The sequence below is a fragment of the Ictalurus punctatus genome, chromosome 2 (assembly GCF_001660625.3).
Source record: "Ictalurus punctatus breed USDA103 chromosome 2, Coco_2.0, whole genome shotgun sequence".
Classification (NCBI taxonomy): domain Eukaryota; kingdom Metazoa; phylum Chordata; class Actinopteri; order Siluriformes; family Ictaluridae; genus Ictalurus; species Ictalurus punctatus.
The window spans coordinates 16,350,440-16,362,770 of NC_030417.2; the positions used below are offsets into that span (position 1 = coordinate 16,350,440).

Below are 12,331 nucleotides of genomic sequence, written 5' to 3' on the forward strand. Positions count from 1 at the left end.
GCACTCATTCTAACATGGTAATGGATCAACAATATCATGCCATCCTGAGGCATGAATTCATTTAATTTGTATAGACACATTTATGCATTAAGAGAATATGAAAATAAAAAGTCACATACATTAATAACGTATATTGGTTCAGATATGCATGATTGAATCAAATTTACTCTAAGATAAGGAGTGTATGCAAATATCCTTCTGTTATATATTTAAGCAATGAAGACCGAGAGCTTTTACTTATTCTGCTTCAACACACACCATGATCTCTACATCCCTACTGCTGCTGCTGCTGGCAGCCGTACACTGTAAGTGTTTTTACATCTGTCATATAATACAGTTTTGGTTACTTATAGCTTTTTCCTTTTATAACATTAAAATAACTTTTCTTTAACAGGTGTTCACTGTGTTGAGCTGATCCAGCCCGGATCCACAGTATTAACCCCTGGTCAGTCAATGACTCTGACCTGTAAAGTGTCTGGATATTCATTAACTGATAGCAGCTACTGTACCGGCTGGATACGACAACCTGCAGGAAAAGCTCTGGAGTGGGTCGCATTAGCATGTGGTAGTGGTAGCACTTACCACAGTGAGAAACTGAAAAGCAGGTTTCAGGTTTCGAGAGACACATCCAGCAGCACAGTAACATTAACGGGGCAGAACATGCAGACTGAAGACACAGCTGTGTATTACTGCGCTCGTTACCACAGTGAGACAGATCAACAACATCCCTGTACAAAAACACCCAGTGCAGAAAACTCACCAGTACATACTGTGTTCACTGACACTTTTTCATGAATAGTGTATATTATTACTAACATGCATAAAATCAGTTGTTTCTATCAGTACAGTGATGAATACTGTGTGTAATTATTTTTCCATTTAACTAAATATAATATTGAATTTTTCTTTGGTTTGTACAGTAGGTGTGCACGTTAAACAGTTAAGCAAGTAGATTGCAAATTTGTAAGAGTGTTATTGTAGGTGTGCTTCTCCAGCAGTTATGGTAGTTTACTTGTTATTTAGTGTTTTTATGGGAGCAGTCTGGGAAACTATAAAGCACAAACTCCTCTGTCCTGAAGAGTTACTTACTGTTACAAAATGCTGACACTGGAGACTCCTTCCATAAATATTACATAAACATTTTCTTACAGAAAGCTTCATTATACTGTACCAGTTATTAGACCTTTTGTATTGTTAAATAACAGCATATTTTCTAATCTGTTTATTATTCATATTAGATGATGTGGAGAGGTCTTCAAACAGGTCTCTGTGTCACCCCTTAACTAAATGAATAAATTAGAGAAAGTTCAGTTCAATTCAATTTTATTTGATTAGCGCTTTTAACAATGGACAGTGTCTCAAAGCAGCTTTACAGAAACATATAAACACAAGATACAGATTTAAGTGTGTGAATTTATCCCTATTGAGCAAGCCAGTGGTGATGATGGCAAGGAAAAGCTCCCTTAGATGATATGAAGAAGAAACCTTGAGAGGAACCAGACTCAGAAGGGAACCCATCCTCATCCTCATCCTCAACAACGGTTAGAGTAAAAGTAAAGGAAAGTTGATTATGGTTTTTATATGAAGTCTGTTATATTGAACTAACCTATTGTTCACCAAAGGAGACTTGAGTGCAAAATTCTATGTGGTAAATGCAGTCCTAAGGCCATAGCAGCAACCGTAGTTCCAGCACCATAGTGCAGCTGTTCATGTGAAATTGAGGTCCAAAACCATTTCCATGGTCCTTCAAGCGGCACCATACTCAGCAATCTCCAGGCTGCACTGCTTGGGGTCGTCCTCAGTGGCAGAATGTAGCCTCCAGTTGATGAGAGCGCCATCCAGCAGTAGGGCATCAGGATGGATCAGGCAGGTCCAGAGAGCAGAAAGGGTCAGCATCACTGGCATGTCCATAATATCATGTGTGACTAGACAGAAGGAGAGAGGGAGAGGGAAGTAAAGAGAGAAAGATACTGTTAGGTATGCTTACTATCCCATAATGGATAAGACTGTGTACTTTGCATAAAAAAGGTCTAAACATGGTAAGCTTGAGTAAGCAAATATGTTTTCAGCCTGGACTTAAACACAGAGACTGTGTCTGAGTCTCGAACACTAATTGGAATTCTGTTCCATAACTGTGGGGCTTTGCAAAAGAAAGCTCTTCCCCCTGCTTTAGGCTTCCCTATTCAATGTACCAACAAATAGCCTGCACCTTTTGATCTAAGTAGGCATGCCGGATAATAAAAGACCAAAAGTTTGCACTGGTACCATTTAGTGCTTTATAGGTTAGTAGTAGTATTTTATAATCAATGCAAAATTTTACTGGGAGCCAATGCAGTGTGGATAAGTTAAGGGTGATAGGGATGGACTAACTGGAGCTTGTTTATGAACCTACTGGAACATCCAGAAAGTAAGGCATTACAGTAATGCAGCCTAAAGGTGACAAAAGCATGAACTAATTTTTCTGCATCATGTAGTGACATTATATTTCTTATCTTGGCAATATTTCTGAGATGAAAGAAGGCTACCCTGGTAATATTATCTATATGAGCGTCAAATGAAAGACTAGTGTCAATAATCACACCAAGGTTTTTTACTGTTGCACATGGCGAAACAGAAAGGCATCTAGAGTTACTATGTAATCAGAAAGCTTACTCCTAGCTGCATGTGATCCAAGTACAAGTACTTCTTGTAAAAATTAAGTAGAAGGAAGTTAATGAGCATCTAATGTATAATGTCCTTTACATTATGACGAGGAGGAGGGAGTAGCCAGGCTGTGAGGACCCACACCTGGCTATGATTTAGCTAAACAATGGGAGAGAGAGAGAGAGAGAGAGAGAGAGAGAGAGAGAGAGAGAGAGAGAGAGAGAGAGATAAATTAGTGGCTGGAAGCACCAGGGAGGGGGGAGAGAGACGGATGTGCACTTTGTGTTATGTTTGTGTTTTATGTTATGTTTACATTCTGTTTAAGGTTAAACTTTATTTATGTTCACCCGTTCCCGCCTCCTCCTTGCCTGATTTGTAAGTTTGCTACACTGGTGCCGAAACCCAGGAAGGAGGAGGGACATGCTGTCAAAGAGTTCTCGGTCCTTGGTGAGGATCGCAATGCCGAGAAGGCCTTGGTGCTGGAGCGGTTGCCGAGGAGTAGTTGCTGCTGCCTGCCAGGATGTGGAGGAACCACTGCCGTCTGCCTGGAAGGGGAGGAGCGGTTTCCGGCTGTCAGAGTATAGAGGACCCGCTGTCCACCAGGGAAGCGGAGATGTGGCCACCGTTTGCCTGAAAAGGGGAGGAGTCACAGACGTACACTCAGAAGTCCACTACCATCACCCGACGTTGTGGGGGATCGCTTTCCAGATGGCTGAGAACCAGATGACAGCGTGCCGGGGACCAGAGAGTTTTTTCTCTCTCTCCTCTCTTTCTCTCTGGCTCTCTCTCCTGCTCACACTTTCTCTCTCCCCTCTTCCTCCCCTCGTTTCTCCTTTCGCTCCCAGGATGCGGGGCTGCCATCCCGAAAGGGTGGGAGGGGGTGGGAGCCAGAGGCCTGAATCTGGTGGTGGAGGAGTGTGGCGAGGAGGAGGGAGTGGCCAGGCTGTCGGTTATCGGTATCGACCGATATCACTCTGAATAATCGGATATCATTATCGGCTGAGAAATTTGGTATCGGTGCATCTCTAGATTAAATGAATATTTTTATTTCTTCAGCAGATGTGAAATGTTAAAGCCTTTAGTCATTACAAGGGACCATGCAGACAAAACCTGAGGAAATGCTATTCTAGTCTATATGGAGTCTATTGAGTGATACATTATATAACGATGTCTTAATGGCATAATAAGAACAATTTGGGGTAAACTATTTAACACGCGCACAAACACACACACACACACACACACCCACACACACACACACACACACACACTCACTCATTCTTAAATGTAGAAGGACAACTACATTCCTGAAAAGCTTATAAGCAAGAAATGAATAAATGGTGAGAGAAAAAGTAATGCAATCACTTCTTGATTTATAAATAAATTGATTTGTAAAATACAGTTCCAATCAAAATCATTCAATCCCCATTGCAAGTCAGCTTTATTGTCAAAATTTACAGACTTTCAGCTGTTTGCAACGAACAACTTAAACAAACAAACAAAAGCAATTGAAATAGTTCAACACAACACATGCTTCAAGTGGTTTCCCCAAATTCAACTGAAAATGCAACTTATGATTTCTCCAGTTTCAAATTATTCAACCCCTTCATGGCAAGCATCTTTATTACTTAGTAGAGCTCCTTTTGCTGTTATGACCTGCTGCAAATGAGATGCATAGCTTCTGTCAGCATTCCTGAGGAACCTTAGCCCATTCCTCATGAGAAATGGCCTCCAGTTCAGTAATATACTTGGGTTTGCGTGCTGCAAACACCTTCTTGAAACCCCACCAGAGATTTTCTATGTGATTCAAGGTAACTTTGAAGGCCCTGTAGAATCTTCCAGGTCTTCTTCTGCAACCAAGCCTTGGTGGAATTTGAGGTATGCTTGGGATCATTGTCCTGTTGGAAGGTCCAATGACACCCAAGCTTCAGCTTCCTCACAGACGGCATGAGGTTTTCTCCTAGGATTTGCTTATACTTCAATGAATCCATCTTGCCTTCCACACGCTGCAGGTTTCCAGTGCCAGAGGATGCAAAGCAGCCCCAGAGCATCATCGATCCACCACCATGCTTGCCTGTGGACCGGGTGTTCTTTCTTCATTCTTCTTCCTCCAGACATACCGCTGATCCATCATGCCGAAAAGTTTCAGTTTTGTTTCATCGCTCCACAGTACAGAATCCCAAAAGTTCTGTGGTTTATTTATATGATTTTGAGCCCACTTTTCTTGTGTTTTTTTTGAGTCAGTAGTGGTGTACATTTTAGAGTTCTGGCATGGAAACCTTCTGGGTATAGTACGCGCCTTACTGTGTTTGCTAAAACCTCAGTGCCTGTTGCCACCAAGTCTTGCTGCAGGTCTTTTGTAATCACTCGAGGGTTTTTCACAACCTGCCTTCTTAGAAATCTGGTTGTAGCCGTTAATAGCTTGCTTTTTCTGCCCTGTCCAGGTATTTCATAAATTTTCTGCTAATAGACATTCAGGTATTTCGTGCGTTCCAGCTCAAGCACACCTGGTGCAACTTGATTGGTTGATTAGAACACCTGTTTTGCATATTTGTGCCGTTGTGAGGGATTCTATTCAGTTCAAATTGAAATATTTTGAAACTGGAGAAATCATTATAAGTTGCATTTTCAGTTGAATTTGGGGAAACTACTTGAAGCATTCATTGTGTTGAACTATTTCGATTGCTTTTGTATGATTTGTTCACTGCAAACAGCTGAAAATCTGTCAATTTTGACAATAAACCTGATTCGCAAAAGGGGTTGAATAATTTTGATTTCAAACTATATATGTCAGAATGGACTTGTTTCAGACAAAAATTAAATTTACATTATTTCACTTAACTCTAATCAAATAATATATAAAGCAGTTAAAACCTCTGAAAACTTTGGTAATAAGAACTAGAAGCAACCTCTTTTGCTGGATGGAGAGATTTGCTCTTTGTGGTTTCACAGCAACAACTTTTTGTGTGTGTGTGTGTGTGTGTGTGTGTGTGTGTGTGTGTGTGTGTGTGTGAGAGAGAGAGAGAGAGAGAGAGAGAGAGAGAGAGAGAGAGAGAGAGAGAGAGAGGCAAAATTGTATTATGTTTCTTTAATTATTAAAAATTGCCAAATAATTTCTCAACATGCAGTGGCATAAGAGGAACAACAAACTAGAGGACATGAAGTTATAAGAAAATAATCCGTAAAAGATCCAGTAAAGGCCACATCATACCACCTTTTCATTGATTATTTTCAATGAAGCACTCCTTGTCTTCATTACATACTGTGGTTATATTCTAGTATGTTGACTTATAATATTAAAACACCTGATAGTGCATCAGCACAACCATTACCAAGTGTCTTAAGATTTTTGTTAATTAAAACATAAACTCAAACAGAATCCATCAAATTTCCCCTAAGAATAGGAGTGTTTTTATGCAAATGTCCTTCCCTGTTATATATTTAAGCAATGGAGACCAAAAGCTTTTAGTTATTCTGCCTCAACACACACTATGATCTCTACATCCCTACTGCTGCTGCTGCTGGCAGCCGTACACTGTAAGTATTTTTACATTTGACATATAATACAGTTTTGGTTACTTATAGCTTTTTTGCTTTTATAACATTAAAATTGCTTTTTTTTTTTTAACAGATGTTCACTGTGTTGAGCTGATCCAGACCGGATCCACACTATTAACCCCTGGTCAGTCAATGACTCTGACCTGCAAAGTGTCTGGATATTTTTTAAATGATGGCAGCTACTGTACAGCCTGGATACGACAACCTGCAGGAAAAGCTCTGGAGTGGGTAGGACGTATATGTAGTAGTGGTGGCACTGACTACAGTGAGAAACTGAAAAATTAATTTCAGGTTTCCAGAGACACGTCCAGCAGCACAGTAACATTAACAGGACAGAACATGCAGACTGAAGACACAGCTGTGTATTACTGCACTCGTTACCCACAGTGAGACAGATCAACAACATCCATGTGCAAAAACACCTCATACAAATGCCTATTAGTCCACAAGTGCACTTATCTATCCAAGTCTAACTATAAAATGTAATCAGACAAATCACAACAGAGTTTAAAGTTATTTTTAAACTTTTATAATGTAGATTTTAAACCATATTTCTAATATAATAATGCTACATCTCTAACATTGCTGCACATTATACACACCATTATAATTACATAACTTACAAGAACTTGTTATACTGTAGTATTTTTACCTAATAATAATCACCAAATATCCTCAAGCATAGATAATAATTATTATGCTAAATTTCAAACACTTCAATATTTTATTGGAAATTTATAGTATTTGATAAATAGGCATCTGTTCCAATTAAAATCCACACACCATGTTCTCTACATCTCTACTGCTCCTGCTGGCAGCTGCTTGCTGTGAGTGCTTTATCAAATTCATTCATTTGCTACAATAACAATAAATGTGCAGCATATATTGTGTGAGCTATCACCATGTGTTTTCCTCCACAGATGTGCATGACAGTACAGCCAGGCCAGAGTTTCTCCATCAACTGCAAGGTATCATATTCAGTTACAAGCTATAGTACAGCTTGGATCCAACAACCTGCAGGAAAAGCTCTGGAGTAGATCAATTTAATTGACTATAATGGGGATATTCATCAGAAATATTCACATAAAGACAAGTTTGTCATCTCTTGAGACATTTCCAGTAACACAGTGACCTTAGAGGGACAGAACGTGCAGACTGAAGACAGCTGTGTATTACTGTGTCTTTGATCCACACTGACACGACAAACTGCAGCGCTGCACAAAAACATCATCTTCATCACAATTCAGTTCTGTATTTAAATAATAACTACATTTAACTGAGCAAATAATCCCCAGCGCTTTGATAAGCTGATTTTAAAGGTGCTTTATAAAATAAAGTTTATTATTATTATTATAGTATATAAAAATATATGTTGGGGGATTTTCACTCAACTTCATTTAGTAAAACGGGTTCTTGAAGGTTTCCTAAAGTGTTCAATAAATGCGTAATGATTCTTCTAAAAATGGTTCTACTTGGAACAATTTCTGATAGTGAAACATTTTGTTGTAGGGTTCTATGCCGAACCTTTAAATCATCCACTCATCTATACACTGAGCATCTTGTGGTTGTGGATTTAATACATCCATAGAGGTCATGGACACTCCCTATTCAAATGTTCTCGACTGTTCTAGTTTCCAATAAAAACATGCTGTACCTAGAATTGAAGAGACTGAAAGCTGAAGATACGGCTGTTTACACTACTCCAGAGTTGTACAAAAACTTACACAAGCATGTCTTCGTGTGCAGAAAATGTTCTCTCAGAAGGAAACTGAACCCCAGAGACATTTATTATAAACATCATCATCCATTCACACTCAGCACTCAGATTTTACTTTTTCATTCCAAACACATTGGTGAACTCCTCAAGCGATTTCGGATTGAATAATACCATGGAATTAATTATGACATATAAGCATTGCAACATTTAATCAAGGATTATGATCATTTGGAAATGCAAAGACAAAGTGTAAATACATTGTTAGCAAGTGTTTTGTGATCATTTAGACAAATACAAGGACTCCCATGCATATTGCTGTCTCTGAATTTATAAACAGTGAATCTGTTCAGCAGCACTGAATCTGACCAGGGATTAAATTAACTGTACATGTTTTTTGCAGCACCACTACTACAATCTGCTGGAATTAAAATCAGCTGTAGTGGGCAGCAGCTATGTGAAGTTCAAGTTCAAGTTGAAGTGGTTTTATTGTCATTTCAGCCATATACAGTTGGTACAGTACACAGTGAAACGAAAAAACGTTCCTCTAGGACCATGGTGCTACACAAAACAACACACTAAACCACATGAGACACAGAACTAATACGATCCACAAACATTCTACATAAAGTGCATGTGCAGACGTGTGCTAACAACACAGGACAGTATAGTGACTACTAAAAGAGGACAATAGGTACAGTAAGTGACAGTGTAGCACCGAACAGTACACAGTTTTAGTGTGGAAGTGTCTGATATACAAGTGGTGCAAAAGATAGGTGTCAAGAAATAACAATATAATGTAAAAATGGTATAAATGTAAACATAACATGCTAAGACCGAGTATTCAGTCTCAATAATTTGGAAAGACCTTTGTAATATCACAGTCTAAAACTGGATATAAATAGAAGCAAATTAGTAAATGAATCACATGTAAATGAATCATACGTAAATGAATCACATGAAAATGTATCACTTGAATATGAATCACATGAAAATGAATGACATGTAAATGAACCATATGAAAATGAATAAATAAATTAAAGACAAGACTGAGAATTCAGCAAATTAGCTTAATCCAATATCGAACATAGCAGTTATTGTGGTAGCAGCCAGGTAAAGTGTATATGAAGTGTATATAGTTACAATAAATTAGATACTTTATTTGTAATACAGTAGCAGCAAAAAATGCAACAGTGTCAATGCAGGAATGTGCAAATATCTCAATGGGAGTTGGATGGTGCTCAGTTCAGAGAGAGAGAGAGAGTGTGTGTGTGTGTGTGTGTGTGTGTGTGTGTGTTTGTGTGTGTGTGTGTGTGTGTATGTGTGTGTGTGTGTGTGTGTGTGTGTGTGTGTATCAGTCCAGTCTCTGAGTATTGAGGAGTCTGATGGCTTGGGGGAGAAGCTGTTACACAGTCTGGTTGTGAGGGCCTGAATGCTTTGGTACCTTTTTCCAGATGGCAGGAGGGTGAAGAGTGTGTGTGAGGGGTGTGTGGGGTCATCCACAATGCTGGTGGCTTTGAGGATGCAGTGTGTGGTGTAAATGTCTGTGATGGGGAGAGAGACCCCGATGATCTTCTCAGATGTCTTTACTATATGCTGCAGGATCTTGAGATCCGATGAGGTGCAATTTCCGGACCAGTGATGCAGCTGCTCAAGATGCTCTCAATAGTTTCTCTGTAGAATGTGATGAGTATGGGAGGTGGGAGATGGGCTTTCTTCAGCCTTCGCAGGAAGTAAAGACACTGCTGGGCTTTCTTGGCTATGGAGTTGGTGTTGAGGGACCAGGTGAGGTTCTCCGTCAGGTGAACACCAAGGAATTTGATGCTCTTGATGATCTCCACGGAGGAGCCAACGATGTTCAGTGGAGAGTAGTTGCCCCATGCTGTCCTGAAGTCAACAACCATCTCTTTTGTTTTGTCCACATTCAGAGACAGGTTGTTGGCTCTGTCACCAGTCCGTTTTGAAGAAGGATTCATGAAACTATGAAATCTATTAGCTGAAGGGTGTTTATGCAAATTCATACTGTTATAAACATTTTGCTTGTATTTTCTCATTTGTAAGTCACTTTGGATAAAAGTGTCTGCTAAATGAATAAATGTAAATGTAATGTATAAAAATCAGTCTCTTACTCACCCAAAGCTCATTTCACACAACTGAAACAAAAAGCTTGATTATTGGGCTGAGGGTCGCACAGTAATGCATCTTTGTTAGAATGTTAACACAAGGTACCTGAGATGTCTTTATGCATTCACTGAGAATATCTTCCCTATATTAATTGTTATGTTTTATCCTCTAGGTGTGAGCAGTGATAAGATCAAACTGGACCAGTCTCCTGCTGTGGTAAAGAGACCTGGAGAACATGTGAAGATCTCTTGTAAGATACATGGCTTTGATATAACCTAGCACTACATGCACTGGATATGACAGAAACCAGGGAAAACTCTAGAATGGATTGGATTTGTGAATTTGGGTACATCTGATGAACCCACATATGCAAACAGCATGGAAGGCCAATTTCTCCTCTCTGAAGACGTCCCAACAAGCACACAGTTCTTAGAGGCCAAGAGTCTGAGGACAGAGGACACTGCAGTTTATTACTGCGCCCGACATGCCACAGTGACTGGAGCTGAGGAAAGAGCTGTACTAAACTAGACACATTTTGTAACTGAACTAACTGAAGCTGCTTCAGTTGAAATTCATAGACAGGATAACACAATCTGTATCTGTTTCCTGCTCCAAATATCCACATGTGTATCTGAATTTTTCTCTAAAGCAGAAATGACCTAAACTAGAACATATATATATATATATATATATATATATATATATATATATATATATATATATATATATATATATATATATATATATACTCTAAAACATTGATATACCCGAAGAAATGTAAAAAAAAGAAAAAAAAAGTTTTTGCATACCTTCTAAATAGGTCCCTTTAGGAGGTAAACGTTTTAAAGACGGTGTTTTATAAGAAATGCGCGTATTACATGCCTTCTAAAGATAACCCTTTAGGATATAAAATGTTTAAAGTGCTGCTTAAAAGAATCGAGAGTTTTGTTTAAACTAGAAGACACATTTTCCGGGGCAATGTATTGTAGGCCTATACACAGTGTCCTACACATGTGTTTTCCCGGGGTGACAGTTCTGTAGATAGTGTAAATTTTACATTTATAAGCTCTGGTGACAGTGTCTGAAGTGTGTGTGTATGTGGGTGTGTGGGTGTGCGTGCGTGTGTGTGTGTGTTAGAGAGAGAGAGAGAGAGAGAGAGAGAGAGAGAGAGAGAGAGAGAGAGAGAGAGAGAGAGAGAGAGAGAAAGAGTCATGTGTTTCTTGGGGGTTTGCTGACCAGAATGCTTACAGTGTGTTTATGTTAATGAATTAAGGGACGAGTCATGTGTTTCAGGGTTTTACGATCCCTACCAATATGTACATTTGTGGTTTAAGTGAATCTTTGTTTCTGAAATTACTTCTCTGGTAATTATCAGTTTGTGTAACTAATCTATCAGAAAATACTAGACCTGGTGACTGAATGTGGTAGATGTATTAGAATTTTGGACATGTTATGCATGTGTAGCTCCCTATGTGTATGATCTATGTGTAATCCTTCTGTCAAGAAATGAACAGACTGAGGTTTGTGAAATAATTGAACTATTTATTGGCTATGTTGTTGAGAAAAACACTGTGATGTGTAAAACATTTCTACAGTCCTTCAACGCTTTATGATGTTGTTGTTCTCTTTTACTGAAAGAAAGGTCAAAACCATTGGTGTTATTCGTTGTGGAGACTGAAGTGACAATACGTCTGAAGAAAATGAAAATATGTATTACATATCCTACCTTCTAACCAGGTTATTTTAAGGGTGAAAAAAAACTTTTTTAAAGACGGTGTTTTAAAAGAGTCGTGCATTTTGTTTAAACTACAAACAAGATTTCAGAAAATGGTTCGTCAACGAGGATACTTACACAGAACTATCGCTAAATACATAAGCTTTTGTCTATGCTTTGACATCCCATGTCCCAGCAGTACATTTATGACCTCTGGTGACCATGTGGATGTGCAGGGGTGGATGTGTTAGAGAGAGAGAGACACAGGTGTTCTTTTGGGGGTTTTGCTGACCAGAATTCTTACAAATGTGTTTGTTAACGAATTAAAGGGAGTCGTGTGTCTCAGTGTTAAAATAATGGTTAAGACGTCGTAGTTAAAACACAGAAGAAACTCTGCAACTATCTGTTACAATGTCTGCTCCGAGAAATCCTAATACCCTTAGAAGATTGCTGTGTATTCACCAACAAGAAGACCTGTTGAAATGAGAGAGGACCTGACTTTTGCTACAAAAAAAAATAAATAAAAAAACCAAGAGGTTAGTTTGACAATTTATTAATGAAGGTAATGTAAAGACGTT

At 38.9% G+C, this 12,331-nt stretch overlaps 1 protein-coding gene and 1 gene segment (V, D, J or C); both read left to right on the forward strand.

Moving 5' to 3' along the window:
- Positions 1 to 12,331, forward strand: part of LOC108277513 (uncharacterized) — a 262,355-nt gene that overhangs the window by 53,609 nt on the left and 196,415 nt on the right. The window lies entirely within an intron of this gene.
- LOC128628694 (Ig heavy chain V region 914-like) lies at positions 242 to 802 on the forward strand. The segment is given in 2 exon segments: positions 242 to 305; positions 395 to 802. Coding segments are annotated over 2 exon segments (447 nt in total).